The sequence below is a fragment of the Gambusia affinis genome, linkage group LG18 (genome assembly GCF_019740435.1).
Source record: "Gambusia affinis linkage group LG18, SWU_Gaff_1.0, whole genome shotgun sequence".
Lineage (NCBI taxonomy): Eukaryota > Metazoa > Chordata > Actinopteri > Cyprinodontiformes > Poeciliidae > Gambusia > Gambusia affinis.
This window is the reverse complement of record NC_057885.1, coordinates 21149281-21171588: the sequence shown is the minus strand read 5'-3', so window position 1 is coordinate 21171588 and position 22308 is coordinate 21149281. Positions and strand designations below refer to the sequence as shown.

General features: G+C 37.3%; 2 protein-coding genes and 1 long non-coding RNA gene across 3 annotated transcripts; all 3 read right to left on the bottom strand.

Moving 5' to 3' along the window:
• Positions 1–6466: 6466 nt before the first annotated feature.
• LOC122820700 (integumentary mucin C.1-like) lies at positions 6467–7298 on the bottom strand. Its single transcript, XM_044098270.1, has 3 exons — positions 7022–7298; positions 6836–6912; positions 6467–6581 (listed from the first exon to the last, which is right to left on the bottom strand). Exons 1-3 carry the CDS (start codon positions 7296–7298, stop codon positions 6501–6503), a joined length of 435 nt encoding a protein of 144 aa, XP_043954205.1. The 3' UTR covers positions 6467–6500.
• A 489-nt stretch (positions 7299–7787) lies between these two features.
• LOC122820385 lies at positions 7788–9220 on the bottom strand. Its single transcript, XR_006368784.1, has 4 exons — positions 9009–9220; positions 8684–8821; positions 8013–8071; positions 7788–7915 (listed from the first exon to the last, which is right to left on the bottom strand). It is a non-coding gene; the product is annotated as an uncharacterized LOC122820385 (long non-coding RNA).
• A 5277-nt stretch (positions 9221–14497) lies between these two features.
• Positions 14498–20888, bottom strand: LOC122820243. The gene is made up of 10 exons (XM_044097486.1): positions 20836–20888; positions 20572–20759; positions 19563–19700; positions 18792–18933; positions 17979–18156; positions 17353–17494; positions 17050–17187; positions 16764–16822; positions 16445–16530; positions 14498–14930 (listed from the first exon to the last, which is right to left on the bottom strand). The coding sequence occupies exons 1-10, from the start codon at positions 20881–20883 to the stop codon at positions 14838–14840; spliced, it is 1212 nt and encodes a 403-aa protein (XP_043953421.1). The 5' UTR covers positions 20884–20888; the 3' UTR covers positions 14498–14837.
• Between the last annotated feature and the right edge of the window lie 1420 nt (positions 20889–22308).

Genomic DNA, 22308 nt, shown 5'->3' with positions numbered 1-22308 from the left:
CGCCCCGGCTTACCTCACTGAGCTTCTTCATCCCCACATACCCCATCAGTCTCTCAGGTCAGCAAATCAGCTGCTCTTGGAGGTACGAGAACTAAAAGGAAGCTCAGAGGGGCCAGAGCTTTCTCTGTTATGGGCCCCAAATTATGGAATGACTTACCTTTGCAGGTCAGAGAGGCTCCTTCTCTGTCCACTTTTAAGGCTCGTCTTAAAACTCATCTATTTAACTTGGCTTTCAACACTAGTGAGATCTAGTTTAAAGTGAGATTTAGTTTAAAGTGTATGTCTTAGTTTTTAAACTACTTTTAATTAAAATTATTTTTATTTTGTTGTGTTTTTGGATTGTACAGCACTTTGTATCAACTGTGGTTGTTTTAAAGTGCTTTATAAATAAAGCTGGTATGGTGTGGTATGGTATAAAGCACCTATAAGCCATTACTCCAAGGCCCTGCATTCTCGCAACTTCGATACCGTAATCTATATGACATCATATAATTTTTTTTTAGATCACTTTTAACCTGTATTCTAGCTCCTTCAGTGCCTAATGAGCACTGCTCAATTCACTGGTGGTGGTTGGTCTACTTAATAGAAGCTATTGCTCCTGCCCTATATCATGTCCTCACGTTTCGCCAACTCCACGTCCTTAATTTTTACAGGAGTATTTCATTTGACACTGTTGAGGAAAAATTATAATTTTTAGTGCTTATTTATTTAACCTAATAATGCTTAACTCCTCTCTTTTCACAGCTTTATTACTCTTCGGCTCCCGCTAGCCTTCTTTGGCAGCTCACCACCTCATGCCCAGACCATCCCGAGCTCTTAGTAGGCCTTTAAATCAGCTGTACTTTAATCCCGATCCCACAGCATCTCCTGCTCGTAATTATTAGCCTGAAGCCTGTAACCCTCGCCACGTTCACCCCTTCTTATCACGCCCTGCCCTGTCTCCAGCTGGCCTTTCAACCATCTACCCTGTCCTCCTCTTTCCTCCACATCCCTTGTTGGCCCTTATTTTGGCCGCCATATACCCCAAATCAGAGCATTTCACCACCTCGCCCCTCTCCGCTGGCTTTTTTCCAGCGGAGAGGAGAAAGAAAAAAAAAATAAATAAATAAAAAATAAAAATGTCCTGCATTTTGTGCTCCCCATCCCCTGCATGTTGTGCTCCCCATGCCCTCTGCTGGCTTTTTTCCAGCGGAGAGAGAAAAAAAAAAAAAAAAAAACCTATGTCCTGCGTTTAGTGCTCCCCTTGCCCTGAGTTTAGTGCTCCCCTTGCCCTGAGTTTAGTGCTTCCCATGCCCTGAGTTTAGTGCTCCCCTTGCCCTGAGTTTTGTGCTCCTTCTGCCATGCGCTCTGCACATCCTACCTTCCCTTGGCCCGCTACGTCCCCATCGATCTTTGGCTTCCTTTTCCACTCTTCCCTCCTGTCACCGTCAAGCCTCCTCCTTCTGCCTGACTCTAGCCTCGCTAGCTAAGTCAGAGCAACTCCTCTTCTCTTTACATCTACATCACCTGTCCTCCAGCTTCGGCCTGGCCTCAGCCTCATTTTGGGGGAATGTCGTTCGTTGCAGCAATTAGAATGAGCCCATCACTGTCACATAACCTCCTTCAGTCCTAACTTTGCAAGCTAAGCAATCGCACCTCCGCTCTCTTAGCGATTTCCGTCTCCGATTCTCCGGCCTCGGCCCCGGCCTCGTCCGCTTTTTGGGGGGATGACGTTCCTCTCAGCATACGGAATGCTCATCCAAGCCCATCGCAAAGTTTGCGATGATCAATGTCCTTAGCCGGGGCCCAGGCGCCAAAGATTTAAATCATATTGTCATTAAACTTTTCTAATGGTTACCCTTTGTCTGTCTGAGTCTCTACAGATTGAAATGAAGCCTAGGCTTCATTTCAAGCTGGAAGCTGGAAGACTCTTTTAGCCCCTCCTGCATCATCCAGCCGGAACTTCCGGCTCATCACTGTTGATTGCTCAACGCCGGTCAAAGACTCGTTACGTCCAATCACCGTCCAAGCCCCAGCTGATAAGGACAGCCATCCATGGCGTCGTGCGCTTTCCTGCAGAGCTCAACCCACCTCCACCCCTTCACCTCCACTCGCTCAGCATCAGGCCACATCCTTCATCGCCTCCACCACCAGTGCCGGGTCCCGGGGGGATGACGTTCCTCTCAGCATACGGAATGCTCATCCAAGCCCATCGCAAAGTTTGCGATGATCAATGTCCTTAGCCGGGGCCCAGGCGCCAAAGATTTAAATCATATTGTCATTAAACTTTTCTAATGGTTACCCTTTGTCTGTCTGAGTCTCTACAGATTGAATTAGTATTTTTTATTGCTTATAGAAATTGTCAGTTTGTCCTTAACTAATAAAAATAGTATAATTAGTTTTAATAATATTAATAGTTTGTTTTGGGTACAATATGTTCCTTTTATTCAGAGCAAACAGAACCTTGTCGTATTTTAAAGGAGTTTTTGTTAAAAACCCAAGTGCAGAAAGTCACTAGAGACGAGTTTATAAGTTTAATTAAATAAAGTGAAACATATAAAATCCTCAGAGAAGCATGTAGCATGGATCAGTGGAAATGAAGTAAACAAATTATCTAACAGAGATACACAATAAATAAATAAGTGCAAAAGAATGATGAACCAAAGTGAGGTAAAAACAAAATAAACATTACAAGAGACTGATCCAATTTAAGTAAGGGTGAAATAAACAGAAAACAAAAAGCAGAGCATAAAAAAACAAGTGATCAAAATGTAAAAACCCAAATAATCCAGGATCCTGATCAACCTGCCATCTTCCTGGACTGTATGATGGGAAGACATTTTCATGTTGTTTAAAAATATGCACAGAAAACCTCCAGACATCTGAAAATTGTTTGCAGGGATAAATAAAATTTACTGAGGTCCAATTGTGTTGGATTTGGTTCATTTATACAAGTTTAGGGTAAAATTAAAGAGAAAGGTTTTTTCACAAATGATGGATAAAAACATGAAGCAACAGATGAGATCAATTTTCAGGGACATTCAAATAAGTTATTTAAATAACTGGTCCGACAAGGGAAAGCACAGTACACCATTTGTTTTTTGGGGGGTTTTTGTACTGATGTCACAAAACAGGAAGAGGCTTGTTTTGTGTGCCTCACATTAGGTGGCCTGAAAACTGCATTTATGTAGGTTTAAAACTAAAAAAAATTAGAATAATCTGAGAAACAGTTTCAAATGAACAAGGAAGAAAGCAGAAAATAAACCAAGAAACTAAACTAAAATAAATCAACTAGTATGGCAACACCTTAGTAACAATAATGAACACAGAGAAATTAAATAAACCTGGCAAGATATGGCAAATAAAACCCCAAACAGCCATAAATCATGACAGCTGTTGTGTCTGCTTCTTAAATTAATGATGGATTAACATGTTTACAATTTATATAACAGCAACATGCCGGACTCAGCTTTCCAGATCAACAGTCTTCAGTTATTCAGAGTGAACCACGACCAACACTGGGAGGAGGAGTCTGTCTGTTCGTGAATGAAGGTTGATGTATGAACTGCAGACTGACTAAAAGCTCCTGATCTGAGGCGATAAACTTATGACAGTGAAATGTTGGTCGTACTATCTGGACTCAGGAGTTTGCTGGGTCAGCATTGTTTGTGCTAAGGTCAACGAAGCATCGAAGGAGCTGTACGACACCATTAGCTCACTGCAGATGAAGCACCTGGAGGCGTTTTACATGGTTGTGGGGACTTTAACCACGTGAAACTGACGGAATAAAAACTCTGCCCAGTTTTAACCAGCATGTCACGTTTCCCACCTGCGGAGGCAACACTCTGGACTGTGAGTATTAAACATTCACGATGCGTACAGAGCTCTTCCTCACCCCATCTTGGCCTCTCCGACCACGTCTCCATCATCTGTTGATGAGACGAATTAGACCAGTGAAGAAGACGTCACTGTGCAGCCCAGAGATGCAGCCTCTGAGCTCCAGGACTGTTTTCAGTGCACAGATTGTCAGATCTCCAGAGAGGCAGCTAATTATGAGGGAGAGATGGACCAGGAGGAAAACACCTCCTCTGTTCTGGGCTTCATCTCCAAGTCTGCTGATGATGTCACCACCACCCAACCTCTCGGAGATTTGGGTTACAAATTGACACTTTTCTTTCTCCCTCTCTCTATTTTTTTGAAATCCTGATTTTATCTTTGTTTTTTAGCAGCACAGTAACAGCCACAGTCGTTCTTGTCTTGTACTGACTGCTGCTGAACAGCGTCACCGTCAAGCAGGAACGAACCATTTCATGCAGATCCAGGGGAGTTCAGGGCAAATATGTGCTTTTTGGTCTGGGAGCGGTAACATTTCATTTGTTAGCTCAATATGATTAATTTTGTAATTGACAGGGCCCCTTTTACTTTTTAATTTCTAAAATAAAGTTAGATATTGTCCTAACTTTCCTCCCTACATGTTTCCCCTGGATGGAGAACAATCTCTGCACCTGCATCACCCTGTGGCACCGTAGCTGCTCTGTCTTATTTACACACACACACCTTTTTAGTATATATATCCATATATCACATAAATTACTTTACTATTCATTTATTTATTTATTTGTGTATTAAGTTTATTAATCTGGGACCTGAGTTTGAAATTTCGTACCAGAAAGAAGCAAAGGTGGTATGACAAAAAAAAAAAAAAATTAATTCTTGAATCTATTAGCTTGGAACAAGTTCAGCCCAAAATACAATTTTTAAACAACTTCAAGGATTAAGTATCTGTGTCCGAGATGTCAGGCTGCTTTTAGGAGACACCCTTCGCCATAACAGACTATAAATATTATTTTAAAATATTGAGGCTGCAGAGACGTAGGAGACGGGTCCATTCCCAGGTCAGTGTTCATAATTATTTAGAGATTAGAGATTATATAAGTAATTTAATCAGCAGTGAACAAAACGTGAATAAAAGTTTGTGATAAATAGTGTGAAAGTGATCCGTTTTGGAATATATGATGGCAAATAGTTTAATAATATATTGTATTTTTCTAAAATATACATCAAAATGAGCGAAGGATCAATTGAAGACGAAATATTATAAAATTAACCACTAGGTGTCACTGTTATAATCTCCGGTGATCCATTTGTTCTGACGTTCATTAGTCATTAGTAATTTCTTGTCTAATGAGTTCATTATCTAATTTGTGCTCGAGTATTTGATCTTTTATTTAAGATAAAATATTTGACCTGTTTCTGCCTTGAAATCAGAAACTAAACTGTTTCTGCATGACGGAAATCAGAGATGCTCTGTCAAAGAATAGATGTATGTTTATAGATGTACATAAACATTCAGGTAATAAAATCACAGTATATGCTACATTAAAGCTCTTCTGTGTGGCTTGATTGATCAGAATTATCTCAATACCAATTTTGATCAATCAAGATGTAGCAAATAAGTGACAGAAACATTTTTACAACATTTTTATACTTTATGTGGATTTTCTTTAACTGAACTCAAACATCTTTAAGCATTCATACTGGTCTGGTGATAATAGCAGATCATTCTGTGGATATTTAATGTTTCATTTGATACATATTTCTGGTGTTGCTGTCTGACGAATACACGTTTCAGTGGAAGCAAATCTGAATTATTTCAAACTAACTAACACACTCAAATAAAATAAATATGGCTTTTCCATATTTATTGATAATAACTAAGATTGGACCATTAATCAGGGGCTGCCACAACTTGATTTGATCTAAATTACTAGTTTTATTAATAACCCAGTTATTGGTAACTGCTGATTTTATGCCCTAAGCACCATTTGAGCTTTTACAAATTTTACAAGATCAGAAAATGTCAGAATTTCAATATTTCACATTAATTCTTTATGTGTAGTTTTTGCACCAGAGAGCTATACAACATAGAGCAACACAAAGCCTAAAAAGTATTATTTTGTAGAAAAGTTTGTCATTGTTAATTACGCCAAAAATCCTCTTAATTAATCTTTGATATATAAAATAAATAATTTGGGCCTCAACACTCGACCTTGAGGAAAACCAGAAGTGATGCCAAATAATTATGAGCAGTTGTCATTCAGGTAAACCTCGTTATTATATCTTATCTACATTTAAAACTAAAGAATAACATTCCTTTTTCCAACACATAATGATCTATTATATCAGATTCCTATTAAATAATGCCAGAGATCTTTATCTGCTTAACCAGAAACCATAGTGACTGTCAGAGTAGATTATTTATAAATATATAAACATTTAAGCATTTGTCTTTTCAGCATCAGCTCGCCATCTAGTGGAGCAACAGTGTAACTGATTTTTGTATCAAGATTTTTCTTTTCTAAAACATATTTTCTACATAAACTGATCTAACACATTTATTTTGCAAATATCCAAATTCCAAAAGAAATGTGGAAATACAAAAACAGAGAAAAGGAACAAATGACTTGAAACTTCAGAGAACATTATATTGTTATATCCAGGTATTAAATACATGATTGGCCTCAGCGACTTGTTGCCACGGCCCTGAGAAGACGAACAATCATTGTTGGTGGCAGTCCTCGTCTGACCAGTTCATCTTTAATCTGCAGAGGAACACACAAGGCTCAGTTGACATAAAATCAGCGGCACTTTATGAATTGTTCTCAATTTGTGTTTATGTCAATCTGAACTACACTAAGTTGTTTTTAATAAGTGATGATTTGATTCTGCTCAAATTTAAGACAAGACATTTTAAAATCACCTTAGCAACAAACAAAACAGGCAGCAGAATAAACGTCATCAGGTACATGATTCAAATTAGATCATGATGAGCATCAGAGTTCATGAAGTTACTGACCTGTTTCACAATGGTCTCATGATCATTTTCCAGTGACAAACTGGTGGAGATCTTGCCATTCAGAGCCACAACATAATCTGGAAGGAAAGAATTATTTTTATTAAGAACAGAACAGAAAATGAAAACCAGTTTTATTCCTATTTTCAGCATTATGGTGAACAAAACATGAACTTTAGTCAGACTTACACGGCCCTGAAGCAGGTGTTGAATTTGTAGGTGGGGTTGTTGCTTTAGCTGTAATCGTAGTTGGGGGACGGGTTGTTGTAGTTGGGGATTCGGTTGTTGTAGTTGGGGTTACGGTTGTTGTAGTTGGGGATTGGGTTGTTGTAGTTGGGGTTACGGTTGTTGTAGTTGGGGATAGTGTTGTTGTAGTTGGGGTTACGGTTGTAGTAGTTGGGGATTGGGTTGTAGTAGTTGGGAGTTGGGTTGTGGTAGTTGGGAGTTGGGTAGTTGTAGTAGGCATAGGGGTAGTTGTATTTGGGGTTACGGTTGTAGTAGTTGGGGATTGGGTTGTTGTAGTTGGGGATTGGGTTGTTGTAGTTGGGGTTACGGTTGTTGTAGTTGGGGATTGGGTTGTTGTAGTTGGGGATTGGGTTGTTGTAGTTGGGGTTACGGTTGTTGTAGTTGGGGTTACGGTTGTTGTAGTTGGGGATTGGGTTGTTGTAGTTGGGGATTGGGTTGTTGTAGTAGTTGGGGATTGGGTTGTAGTAGTTGGGGATTGGGTTGTAGTAGTTGGGGATTGGGTTGTTGTAGTTGGGTTTTCGGTTGTAGTAGTTGGGGATTGGGTTGTAGTAGTTGGGGATTGGGTTGTTGTAGTTGGGGATTGGGTTGTAGTAGTTGGGGATTGGGTTGTAGTAGTTGGGGATTGGGTTGTAGTAGTTGGGGATTGGGTTGTTGTAGTTGGGGATTGGGTTGTTGTAGTTGGGGTTTGGGTTGTTGTAGTTGGGGATTGGGTTGTTGTAGTTGGGGTTACGGTTGTTGTAGTTGGGGATTGGGTTGTTGTAGTTGGGGATTGGGTTGTTGTAGTTGGGGTTACTGTTGTTGTAGTTGCTATAGGTATTGCTGCAGTTGCTGATGGACCTAAGAAGAGAAAAGTACATTAATAGAAATACCATCAGTAGAGAAAATAACTGGTTCAATTAAATAATAGAGAAAACCCAAGAATTACTCAACTCACTGTTTCCAACCGTTACAATGACACAGCGAAGCTCAGACTGATATCGAGAACTGGAGACACTGTGGAAGTATATTCAAATGCAAATATGTTATTAATTCACTGTAAAAAATAAAACTAGGTTTCAATGTCATAAACAAAAGCACTTCATACATATATATATATATATATATATATATATATATATATATATATATATATATATATATATATATATATATATATTTAAATTATAGATATATAAACAATTAATTAATGAATTGTTTATATAATGTTTTGTTGTCGTAGGGTCTTTGTAAAAATTAATCCGCTGCTTAAAAGTTACATATGTAGTGTGGACACTGTCCATTGTCTTTCCTTTTCTGGATAATATTTTTCACAATTTGCACTGAAGAAATCCCTCCTAACATGAAAACTCTTTAAAGAAAATCTTATTAGGTTGTTTTAACAACTGGAAGCTGATTACTGCATCAAATTAGATTTAAGAAATCATTTAGGTCTCAAACATTTTAATTTCTCTGACTGGAAGCACTAGATGATTTAGCATTTTATACGTTTTTATACCATCTTCATGCTATCAATGAGCATTGAGAAGTTAATGTTTGTTAAAATGTTTCTGAACAGTTTTTTGTACATTTCAGAATAGTATGATGTTTATCAGACTAGATACTGACGTTGCCTGGATTACAAAACAGATGGGGTGACTTTCTCCATCTTCAGCCACAGATGGTTTCCACGTCAGAGTGAAGTTTCCTGATCCCAATGAATTCTTAGTTACGTTGTACGGCCCGCTGTACAGGAGCTCAGTTGATCTTTAACAAACAGGAAATACAGAAAGTAATTAGAAATATTTTCTAAAGTTTCCAGCAGCTGTTTTTCTTGATGTCATAATCTAAACATGTTGACAGACAGAAAACTTATCTCGACAAGAGATCAGATCAGATTCCTGAGTGGAAGGTGTGACGTACTTACAGCTAAAATCATTTTGCTCAGACTTACGTGGCTTGAGTTGCCTCTGAACTGATGGTGATCACCAGTGTCTGACTGACTGGTGTGTAGAGCTGAGCTCTGTTGTTTGGAGTTGGACTCAGGAATCTGGGCAGATATTGACCTTCTGTGCAGGACGGTGCTGCAGCCTCCACTGCAACAATAAAGGGAAACCACAAACTCAGCCATGCTGAAGGAAATACTGACTCATCTGTTTATATAATAGTCCACCATCTGAATATATTAGTTCAGATCATAAACGTCTTGTAAATGTCTTGTAAATTGCCTCAAGATGATATTTGCTGTGATTTGACACTGAATTCATTCTACCCTGTGTTTAAAGTTACATATTTCAGGTAAAAAAATGAGTAAAGGTTTAGTTGTATTTCTGTACACAAAGGTAAGAAGTGTGATAGCAGCGTTTCCATTTCAAATGACCGCAAAACTTTTTCAATAGCCTGCTAAAGTCGAAAAAACACAGTAACAAATCATATAATGATTTTTAGTAAGTTGTTACTTTTAGCTACAAATTAAAGTAACAATTTATAGCTGCTACTATAAGTTGTAGTAACAACTTAAAGTTTATACTATAAATTGTTGCTATAGGTTGTAACTACGACGTATAGTAACAACTTAGAATTGCTACAGTTGTAATTTATAGTAACAACTTATAGTATCTGCTATAGTAGTTATTATAAGTTGTTACTATAAGCTATAGAAACAACTATAAGTTGTTGCAACTCATAGGAACTGCTATATTAGTTTCAATAAATAATCTATAGATGCTACTATGCATTATAGTTACAACTTAGAACTATTATAGATGTCACTATATAGTAACAACTATAATTTGCAAGTTATACTAACAACTTATAGTAGCAACTATAGAAGTTACTATAAATTGTTACTATGCGTTATAGTAACAATTTATAGTAAAAACTTTAAGTTGTTACAACGTATTAAAACAACTTAAAGTACCAACTGTAAGTTGTTACTTATAGTTGTAACTACCAGATGTTACTACTGGCAGATCGGACAACCAAATACACAAATTTTAATATTTCTGAAAATCCACCTCGTCACAAAAACAAGTTAGTGATAAAAGTTTTTACCTTTTAAAACAAACTGGATGGGTATTTTGCTGATGGCATCACTGGTCGTTCTCTGCTCCTGAGAGCCATTGGTTTGGGTCAGAGTGATGGTCTGCAGGGGAAAGTCCTCCATCACCATCTGGACCACATATGAACCTTGGCTGCTGCTAGCAGATGAGCTGAACAATAAAGTACAAGAGGACTGCAAGAAGAAAAAAAGAAACAGTCAAAATAAACAAAATCTTTTGTGCCAAATAATATTTAGCCCCATAATATGAATCTGACATGAGTTCAGCTGTTGATGCTTACAGATGAGATGCTGAGGACAGACGGAGTCGTGCAGGTGTCACACTCTGACAAGGCACTGGAGGCAAATCTGCATCTAACATCGTCTCCATCGGGGTCAAAGGCCAACATGCTTATGTTTCTCTGACAGTTTATAGGAACTCTGTGATAGAAAATATATGCAAACATAACTCATGAAGAGTCTTCTTCATTCATGGCAAAATAAAAATGCACTTCTTTCTATTCTGTTTGTTTGTTTTCTGTGTAACTAGAAATAAAAGATAATACAGTTTTTAAAGGGAATCTATTGAACAGATTAGAGTAACTCTATGCACTACACAAAACATGTTCGTTACATATTTTTACACAAAATCATACTTGGATAATGTGAATTTAATCTGCTCAATTCTGACCATCTTCAGCTCCTTTCAGGATGAGCTGTTTTAGGACATCTTGTCACTTTAAACTCAAATAAGCTACTACTAGCCACGCCCCCAAATCAACGTTTACACTCGCACATTTAAATGTCTGAAAACAGATGTGCTATTATACTACCGTAAATCTCTGAAAAGCAGAAGTGGAGTCTCCTGCACAGCCAACAAGAATGTAGCAAGTGGTTTCTGGATGGTAAGTCAGCAACAAAACACTGCTCTTTTCCAGCAGCCATTGTACAGCAATAAAACCAGCTGACCAACTCTTCTGGAGCCCCACTGCGGTTGCTATGTGTGGGTCAGTGCCTGCTGATTTGTGACGTTTGAAACATCTCATTTTCGAGGCACCAAAAAAACAAATTTACTTCCAAAAAACTGTCTGGGTAGTTTTAATTAAGCACTCTGTCTGTTACATGCTAAATGTGAATTTAACATATAAAATCCACTTTAAATCTTACTTCATGTCTACACAACACAGAGCAGATATCACAGGGGATTTGAATGTAGTGTATGAAGGACACAAAGACAAATAAATAAACAAAAACATCTAGAATGTAGCAGAATTACCTCAGAGCTGGGAGGATGGTTGTCTGCGGTGAGGTGTTGGCTTTGCTGATGTCAGATCGGGTCCTTAGTTCAACATTAGTCACAGCTCTCCAGCTTCCGATATTCTGGATGTTACTTACCCAGTTGAAACTAGCAAATCTACAATGAAAGTAGAGATAATTTAAAACACAGTTGGATCCATTTTGGTGTTTTATGCCTTTCATTAGAAGAATCCAACATTCAAGCTTTTTTTCCAGATATGTTGTGATTAGCCGAGCTACTGATATCTTAGAGAAGGCGTGTTAGATCTAATAGTTCCTCAGTGATTTTGGAAGAATATAATTCAGTAAAGTGTCCAGAAGGACTTACTGAAGTGTAAGTGGAGAGTTGCTTGTCAGCCGTCGAGACGTCACTGCTACTCTCTGGCACCATTCACCACTGATTTCATCAACTTTGGTTAAAGAAAGGATCTGGGTCTCAGTCCCACAGTTTCCAGTGCAAGACCAAGTGTCAGTGTATGCGCATTGGTCATAGCTCACTTTGTAGTGAAGCTCAACCTGCAGATTTAAAGTGAGAAGGCGGTAAGTACAATCAAATGATAAAAGAGTAGATTTGAGAATCCCCAAAGGTTTAACTTACAGAAGTAGATCCGTTTAGATAAGCTTCCTTTGGGTAGTAGGTCATCATGACGCCATAGAAATGTGCAGCGTATGAATCTCTGACCAGCAGCAGCAGCAGAACCACAGAGAGGAACATGATGATGTGAACATGTGAAAGTGTCTCCACACAAAGTCTGAGTTTGTTAGAAACCAGGAGGGTTGATGGTTTGGCAGCATGTGATCCACGCCCTCACTGTTTACTGTCCCGGAAATGAAAATGTTTCTCTGTGGCTTTACACAGAAAACTGGCATAAGGAACATTTATTTGACTGAAAGATAACGATCAGAGATGAAGTGAAAACAAGGATGTGCACTAAATGTTATTTGAGCAGCCATCTTCTTTATCACTGACCAGTTGTGGCTTCACTTTCTTGTAGACGTCAGTATGTGTGACAAAGATTTATAGTCACCTGTGGTTGTGCATCTCCACCAGTCATAATTACACATCTTCTCGTCTCATTACCTTCACTTAACAACAACCACTTTGTTTCTTCTGCTCAGACAATAAAGAACCAGGCAACTCAGGGCATAATAACGTCTTTTGTTTGAATGATTACTGTGGCTGCAGCTTTCAGGTATAATTGTATGCAGGAACAGAGCTGCAGTCTTTGCAAACAGTTAGCAGAAACAGGGGAAACCCACTGAGTAGCTGTGGAATGATTCACTCGAGGAACAAGGAAGAAATTCCCTGTCAAGACTCCAGCAACTCTTGAAATTCAGGAAAACAACTTTAATAGCAAAACAATGTATTTCATTTTCTGGCCTTCACCAGTTCCACTGTCACAAAGAGTCTTCAAAACCCAAAGAAAAGGAGAAATCTATCTTCATTATCATTTTGTAAATGGTTTTTAAATGCAACTTAAAGAGTTTAAGTCACAATTTTAGAGAAAACATGTTGGTGGAACTGATTCAAATGTTTATTTTGTTTGCAGATTGTTTATGCTAAAAATAAAGCCCAACATATAAAATATTCCTCATGTGTATTTAGCTTTTAATATGAAACATAAAGCAGTTTTTGCTCTTTAGCATCATTCATACACATGGAAAAGTGTTTTACTAGACGATAAAAATAAAAAAGTAAAATGATAAAGAAAAACATGTTAAAAGGAAAGCATAAAGAGAAACCAGTATATCAATTAATCAGATTATTTTCATTCTAAATTTGGTGAAAACAAACATAAAACAGAAAATTAAAAGTCTTGTCCAATTGGATTAGTAAAAATTAAATATTTATCTGACAAAACATAACTTCCTCACAGGCAAACAGTCCACTTAACATTTAATCTGACTAATTTTATTATTCATATTCTTATCTTCTAATTATTTTCAATAATCTGTTGTGAGTTTATCAGTTTGTGAAACAACAGATAAGATCAAATTTTAGAGTTGATGCCCAGAAGAAAAAAAAAAAAAAAAAACTGGTCCAACCAGATTCTGTTCTGGATGCTACTTCCGGTTTAAAGATCAAATCTTTGAAACGGGCTTTGATCAGAATAAGTGGACCCACCAGAACCGCTGAAGGCGTTTTCCACTGTTTGATCAACAACAGAACAGGAACCTTTCCAGCTACCGTCAACTTCACTTTTAATATTTTAGTTTTTTCTGGCGTCACCCACATTGAAAATTTTCATTTCTTAGACTGGCAATGAAGCATTAATGTAGTTTTTAGATGCAGGGTGAATGTTTCATTTTTTTAAGTATTTATTAAATTGCAGAAAGTCAATATTTACTCAACTACACTGTAAAACATTGGAAGGTGGTTGAGCTTAAAAATTTAAATCCACCTGCTGCCTTGAAAGTGCAACTTAAGTCAACAAGAAAATAGTTTTGGTTCTAACTCAGATTAAAGTTCATTAAGTTGATTTAACAACAAGAGACAAGTTGTCTAAACATTGATTTTTAAGTTCATTAATCTTGAATTGTGAGTTTTTACTTAATGCTGAAATTTAAACCAGTTATTTTACAACATGCAGGACAAAACCTGCACTCAGCTGGTTAAAGAGCCACATTCCTCTTTTATCTTACTCACAATATCAAGTTATAATAACTACTAGGAATAATTTTAATTCTTGTTTCAAATTGCCTGAATAAAATTTCTGATCTGATAATTAATTTTATTAAACATCAAAATGAATTCAGAAACATTTAGTGTGAAAGGACATTAAAATAAACATTTGTCTTAATAAAACACAAGAGTCAGATCAATGTAACGCACTTCCACCTCAGGATACAGAAACATCCCGCTAAGCATTCTGGGAAATAGTTCCCACTCTTGTTTTTTCTTCTTTCAGATTTTTTAAGTGCTAACCTAAAAACTTCACTTTATTCAACTTTTGGAGGTTTGACAAAATTAATAAAAAAGTAACACAACTTATACTTCTGTAAGTTTATCTTTCACAAACTCACATTTAGGTTGAAAATCTAAAACTGGCTAAATTTATTTGACTGAAACAGTAGAAGATAGTAGACACAACTAAATGCGGCTCAAATGTTTTACAGTGCATTTAAGATATTAAACTGAATAAAAATCCCAGAGATACAAATGCTACACATGAACACAGAGCAGAAATCCCTCGGTAAATATCCGCTTTAATAAAAACTTGATGCCAAATATTGACCTTATTTACATTGGTTTACTTTATATTGATAACATAAAATAATAATTTGTGAAAGTTTCCCTATTTTATAATTTAAAAAAACTATTGATACAAACTAAATTTACTGAAAGCAACCATAACTCCCTGAAGTAGCTATTTAAAATATACAAGAAGTAAAAACAGATGAAATCATATTTCCTGCAGGGATCAGATTCATTCTCCTATTTGGCCACTAGGGGGCGGATGTTTTATTAGCTGGACCGAAGCTGCGCAGGTGAACCTTTATGTCTGCAGGCAGCCCTCCTGCAACCAGATTACCTTTAATCTGCAGAAGAAAACAGGAAACCTGTTAGATACAGCCATTTAAAATCTTCTAATTAAAAATGTGTTTAATTTAACTATCACAACACAATATTTTAATAAAATAAAGATTTATGGAGAAGAGGAACTTTAAATTATTGTAGATACAAAATAGAAGATCTAGCGATCTAGATTTTGTAGTTTTTAAAATCTAATTTAAAAAATCTACAAACTATATATTAAATGTTGATAGTTTTTCTATTATCTTTGGATTTTTTTGTGTTTTTGATCTGGGTCACTTATTCTTTACAAACCTTTACTTTATTTAGTGAAGTTTACTAAAATAAATTTGCTTTTGTGTAAAAGCCACTGAATTTTTGTGGTTCTGTTTAGTATAAAATTTAATTAAACGAGTTCTTACATATTTAAGAGACTTTATTTTGTATCTTTTTTTTAATTTTTTTGCTGTGAATTTTTTTTTTAACTGCATCAATCTGCAAACTGGAGCTGGAAAAACAAGTTGGAGTTGCAATCGAGGGCCAAAATTGGCCCACGCCCCACACTTTGGACACCGCTGCTTTATTTATTGCAAACAGATAAAAACAGGGGAAAAAATCATGATAAAACAAATTATTAAGCTGATTGACATGCAATTTTATATCATTTGTTCGAAAAGAAGCAGATAGGAGATCTCATGACTTCCTGCTGTCATGGAAGAAAATACTTTAAAAAGAATCTGAATGAGAAGAAATAAGAAGTTTATTAAAACCTTGCAAGGTGAGAACAGAAATACAGAGTCGTAGGAGTCTGTTTAGTCTGCTCTGACCAACAGTGGATCCGACTTCTTTTTATAGGTTCTGGTCAGAGAAGAGAGACTTGATTGGACTATAGGTGTGAATCCCTGATTGTTATGAACCAGGGATTCTGTGGAGCCCAACACAGATGGCCTGTTGTTAAGAAAAGGAGGTTGTTCTTTCATGGACGTTATTCTGTGATGCTAAAGAGGGCAGATATCTTCTACGTTGGGGAAGAAACACTTAGATCATCTCCAGGATCAAGGAGCTGCTGCTGTTAAATGACACTGTAGACGTCTATCTGAGAGCAGCTTGACCAAAATCATGATGAGATCATGCAGACACATGATCTCTAAAGCACCAAAAGGGTGAATTTATAAAATGCTAATTATAAAACGTTCCATTATACTGTCCGTCTGATATTTGTTACAAACATTTAAGTTTTCCCTCACCAGATAAACTCTTCAATTATTCCCTCATTGAATGTTATTTAAACCTCACATTCTCATCCTAAAATGTACAATTATTAATGCATTTTTAATACCAAAAATAGGCCCATCCAATACACCATATTTTCTTTTTGAACCATTTTTAAGCTGGTTTATATTTGTAGGAAAAAGTCTTGCATGGCTGTTGATTCTTACTTTAAATATTGATTTAAGTTATGAAATGATATTCGGGATAAATTAGTTTGAGTTAAACTCAGTTTGTGATGATTTGGGTTAAAATCCAGGACATCACTGACCGCTTTCTCGATTTCGTCTCGTTTGTCTTTCAGTGACAGTGTAGTGGAGATCTTCAGCTTCACAACCATAAGATGAGCTGGAAGAACTAGAGATCAACATGGAGTAAAGAATTACTTCCTGTTACCTTCACTCCTGTTTCCGTCTTACTACTTACAGTTAGTAAGACTAACATGTTTTTGGGAGAACTTGTAGTTGACTGTCATTTGTAGACTGTCAAATGGACAGTCATTGCAACAACAGTTGAAGTTGATAGAAATATCATAAGTTTATGAAATAATTTTTTTTTTTTAAAGTAAGAATAAATTAATGAACTCTCACCTTTTTCAACCGTCACAATAACACAGCGAAGCTCAGACTGGTAGGTAGAACTGGAGACACTGTGGAGATAATTCAGTGCAAAAAGACATTTAATGTGTTAAATACAGAGTTGGGTAGCAACTAGTTACATTTACTTAAGAAACCTTTTTGGAAAAAAATTACTTTTAGGAGAAATTTTACTAAATACTTTTACTTGAGTAATCTTATTACGGTGTTGGACTGTTCAGATGATTTTTTAACAAACTTTCATGTTTATTATCATCACTATGAATGTGGAAATACTGGCCTTGCTTGGACAATGAAACAGATGGGGTGGCTCTGCCCATTTTCCCTTAAAGATGGCGTCCACTTCAGGGTGAAGTTCCCTGATCCAGACGAATTCTTGACCACGTTGTACGGCCCGCTGAACAGGACCCCATCGATGCTTTATCGATTATAAAACAAGTTTATTATGTGATGTTTACACTGCAAAAACACAAAATCTCACCAAGTGATTTTAGTCTAGTCTTTTATCTTATTACTCTTGAAATAAGTAACCCTTATTTGCTTTATTTATCATATTTGGTTCATGTGTTTTGCGTTTCCTTACTTAGACTGAGCTGCTTCTGCTCTGATCTTGATCTCCAGAGTCTGATTGACTGGGCTGTAGAACCGAGCTCCATGTTCTGGAGTTGGAGACACAAATCTGGGCAGATAAACGCCGTCTGTGCAGGAAAGAGCAGCAGGATCCACTGGAACACAGCAAGAGAGAAACAACCTCAGTCTGAACTGAAAACATCAATGCAGCTTGTGTGTAAATTATGTCTACGGCTCAAATTATCCTGCAGAAACGTGTTTAGAAGACGAAACTTCCTGTGATAATGTATTACATCACATCACATCAGCACATTTTTACAATTATTTATTTCAGTAATCCCATTCAACAAGTGGAACTCCTGTTTTTACTAAATTCATTACACAATGTTAGATATTTAAAATGTTTATGTCTTTACTGTGATAACTAAAGTTTAAAGAATATAAATTAGGATCAATGAAAAAGGAATTTTATTGCAGGTCAGTCAGTCGGACGGATGGTTGATTTTATCTCCTTTTAAACTTTAAGTTGTGAGATTCCCAGCTGGGCTGCTGAACACAATCAACACACCTGAAATTATTCGCTGTAATTTTGCTCTTAGTTGTTGTTACTATGGTAACCAGGTGATCAGTTGACTGTACCTTGAAAAGCAAACTGGACAGGAATCTTGCTGATTGGATCGTTGGTAGTTTTCACTTCCTGTGACCCGTTAGTCTGAGTCAGAGTGACGGGTTGTCGGGGAAAATCCTCCATCACCATCTGGACGGCGTACCAGCCTTCATCACTGCTGGAAGCTGCTCTGAATGACAGGATGCAGGTCTGCAAAATCAGGAAAATTAAAATAATCCAAAGGGAAGCTAGGATTAGCACACTGCATTTTGTATTTAAATAAATCTCACGGTGGGTTGACAAAATGCGTCCGATGCCTCAAGTTTGACACGTGAGCACTTTGAATACAGACGATGCTGCGTTCTCACCAAGCGAGTTTCGCGTCTCTGGTTTACATTCAAAGTCTATGTGGAGGTGCATCAAATGCAACCGCTCTAGCCGTTGTTTTCCTTTGCATGCTATTTGTCGGACGCCTTAGATGCGCTAGACGTGTGAAACGGGTCGTGACGGGCCCTCGACGCGCCTCCACATAGACTGTGAATGTATAGTAAAGGCACCTGATGCTCAAACTGTGTTTTGTGTGAACGCAACATTCGTTTTTAGTATTTTAGCTGTGTATATCACCCCAAATTATTCTAGGGACAAAGTAACCAAAAATGGGAAAGCTGACATTTTTGAAGAGGATTGCCATGAGGATTGCTTAAACTGGCTCTGCTAAATACAGAATCCGTACCAGCAAAAGGACTTTTATTTAATGCGTATATTATTGTTGTAATTTTTTGTTAAGTGTTGCTCATGTAGCATTTTGAACTGAATGTGTTGTAGGAATAAATCTTGTTACTTACAGGTGAGAGGCTGAGAACAGATGGAGGTGTACAGGGAGTCTCGCACTCTGACAAGGAAATGTTGGCATATCTGCATTTAACCTCGTCTCCATCGGGGTCAAAGGCCAACAGGCTAATATTTCTCTGACAATTTGAAGGAACTCTGAGGGAGAAAACATACATCCATTACTGTGGAACGTGGCTGTTTTCATTTCTTGTCCCATTATTGATGTTTTGCTCTTTTTTCTTGATTAATCTTATAACTTATTTTTTTTTTTTTATTCCTCATTGGCTCCTATATGTTGAGGCATTTTTCCTCCTTTGCTGATATATTAATTAATTGTAAGAATAAAAAAATATTTAGTAAGTAAATGTTTGGATTGTAGCCCTGCTGTCCAGCTGCACAAATTGATAATATGAGTTACAGCAACAGTTAATTTCTCTCTGGGATCAATAAAATATTTTAAATTTAAATATGAAGGTTTCATATCCCAGCTTGATTAAAAATAACATTAACTAAAATCTCTTTACTGAAACTTCTGCTCACAATTGTTTCACAGTTAAGTCTTGCAAAATAACTTAAAACTTAAAATTAAAACCAGTTTACTTTTTCCAAAACGCTTTTCAAATGAAAACGTCTGATTTTACTCCTTATAACTCAGAATATTCATCCAATGTCCAGCCTGCTGCCGACAGATAACTGATCTAAATATAGATTTCACTAATTAAAGTTTATCATTTTCTTTTCATGAATTTCATAACTTGTGATCCAGATCCAGGCAGCAGAATCACCTCAGAGTTGAAAAGATGGTGGTTTGTGGTGATGAGTTGGGTTTGTTGGTGTCGGATCGGGTCCTCAGTTCAACACCAGTCACTGCTCTCCAGGATCTAATGTTTTGACGATTACCTAACCAATCTCCACCAGTAAACCTGGATTGGACGAGCAGAAAAGGTTTTCAGACGGAGACAAAACCGTCTCTTGTAATTTCAGATCCGCCTCAATAAATCACCAAACTTTCCAGTCAACGATGAAACATGCGATAAAGAAAGTTCGTAATGTTATAATTTACTAACTACTTTCTTTTTTTTTTTTAAATATAGAAATTTATTTTACAGCAGAGTACAAGATACATGATGAGGTACATGAGTGGAGAAACACAAAATAAAGAAACAAACAAAAAACAAGGAAAATATTGTGTATTGACTAATGAAGATTAATAACTCTGTGTGTGTGTGTGTGTGTGTGTGTGTGTGTGTGTGTGTGTGTGTGTGTGTGTGGGCGTGTGTGTGTGTGTGTGTGTGTGTGCGTGTGTGTGTGGGCGTGTGTGTGTGTGTGTGTGTGTGTGTGTGTGTGTGTGTGTGTGTGTTTCTAATACCTTGTGGGGACCATTTTCCTGACACTACATTGTGGGGACCCACTGCTCCTTGTGGGGACTGAAGCCTGGTCCCCACAAGGGGAAACGCTGTTTTGGGGTCAGGGGTCAGATTTAGGACTAAGGTGTGCTTGAAATATAGCTTGAAACCTGTGGCCTGCTTAATAATGTGGAACATCCTTCTTAAGTAGATTACCTTTAATTGAGCTAATCTAATCAAACTAATCAACCAGCTCTCTGAAATTAATTATAGTGATTCAAAGAACCCTGACACACAAAACCATCTATACATTTAATAGCACAACAAAAAATGTAATCTTTATGACACTTAAATCAAATTTGCATAATAATTTCTAACAGTGTAATTTTGCTCACATTGATTATTTAAACAGCCAAACATTGATTTAAACATTTAAATGTGGACTCACGCAATCCAAAATGGAGAGTTGTTGGGAAGCAGCTGAGTTGTGATTTTTTCGCTCTGACACCAAGAACCACTCACTTCCTCAATCTTGGTATTTACAAGAACCGTACTTTCAACACCACAGTTTCCAAATGTGCAGGTAAGTGTACCATCTTGGCAAGAATGGAAGTTAAACTTAACACGAAGGATCACCTGTTGGTTTTTAAGCAGTGAGATCAAGTTTTAAAACACTTAAAAATAGAGGAATGTATAAATAATTTGTACTTACAGAGATGGATCCGTCTGAGTTAATTTCTGCTGGGTAATAAGTCATCATAGTGCCTTGATAATGAGAGGCTTGAGCATCACTGACCAGCAGCAGCAGCAACACAGAGAGCAACATGTTGCAGCAATCTGACTCTACAGGAAAACTGAGGAGGTTTTATAGTCCCACAGGAACAGCCTCTCCTCCCATCCACCTCCTCTCAGTTTCTACTGGCGTCAACTGAGTTTTAACATGAATGTGTTTTGTTTAGGCTTTTTTACATAACTAACTGCAACAGTAAAAACCGAGCAGGAAAAAGAATCCTGGCCATGCAGATGGAGTCCCAATGTTGTAAATTTGAATAATGTTTGAATGTTTACGACGTTATGAAAGAAGAGGCTTTTGTATTACTGTGTCTAAAAATATGGGATTATTTTTTACGTTTATATTTGAGAAATTTATCCAGCTTTAAATTACTTGTTTGTATCTATTTTACAATTTTAAAAAATGCAATACATTTCTATGTTTCCATGTGAAAATAAACTAAAATAATTTTTTTTAATAAACATTAATTCATGGGCTGCACAGTGGCGCAGTTGGTAGAGCTGTTGCCTTGCAGCAAGAAGGTCCTGGGTTCGATTCCCAGTCCGGGGTCTTTCTGCATGCAGTTTGCATGTTCTCCCTGTGCATGGTGGGTTCTCTCCGGGTTCTCCAGCTTCCTCCCACAGTCCAAAAACATGACTGTCAGGTTCATTGGTTTCTCTAAATTCTCCCTAGGTGTGAGTGTGTGTGTGAATGGTTGTTTGTCTTGTATGTCTCTGTGTTGCCCTGCAACAGACTGGCGACCTGTCCAGGGTGAACCCGCCTCTCGCCCGGGACGCAGCTGGAGTGGAACCAGCAACCCTCCGGACCCCATTAGGGGACAAGGGTGAACAGAAAATGGATGGATGGAACATTAATTCATCACTGGGGTTTTTTTTTTCAAACACTGAAATTGATTTGAGTTAGATACCTGCGTTCAGGGTTCGAACACCTGAACACAGGTAAATGATTATGAGATAAATCTGTTTTCCTTCAACAGCACCTCAAATTCTGACATTTTAATAACTTTAAAGTTACTTTAAATATATTTTGCTTTAAATATATTTCAACTTTGATATTTTTCTTTTACATCCACATCTGAGTTATCAGGTTTTATGTAAATATGTGGAGATGAGGCCGTTTCACAGGAAACCATAAAAACCAACAAACACCATCTAATGTTTGCCATTGCCTATTTTTGATACATTTATTTTTGTCCTATTCAAAGTTTGCCTCTGCTCTGATGCTGATTTGCATCGTTGTTAGGAACAGCAAACTGTTTATCCGCTGCCATCTGTAGCTTTGCTAACTAGCCTTAGCATTACTAGCTGACTGTTATCAGGAAGAAGAGAGCGATGGGGAGAAGAGGTGGAGCGGCGCACAAACTGGATTAACAGCATCAAGACCCGCCTCCGC

Excerpts from the sequence above, each read along its gene's own strand:
- LOC122820700 (XM_044098270.1), bottom strand. The coding sequence starts at position 7,298 with ATGCCTACTACAACTACCCAACTCCCAACTACCACAACCCAACTCCCA. Across the intron at positions 6,913-7,021 it reads AACACCTGCTTCAGGGCCGT|ATTATGTTGTGGCTCTGAAT; the intron begins GTAAGTCTGACT and ends CTTTCCTTCCAG. Across the intron at positions 6,582-6,835 it reads ATGAGACCATTGTGAAACAG|ATTAAAGATGAACTGGTCAG; the intron begins GTCAGTAACTTC and ends GTTCCTCTGCAG.
- LOC122820243 (XM_044097486.1), bottom strand. The coding sequence starts at position 20,883 with ATGATGACTTATTACCCAGCAGAAATTAACTCAGACGGATCCATCTCT. Across the intron at positions 17,188-17,352 it reads GCAGAAGCAGCTCAGTCTAA|CATCGATGGGGTCCTGTTCA; the intron begins GTAAGGAAACGC and ends TAATCGATAAAG. Across the intron at positions 14,931-16,444 it reads GAGACGAAATCGAGAAAGCG|ATTAAAGGTAATCTGGTTGC; the intron begins GTCAGTGATGTC and ends TTTCTTCTGCAG.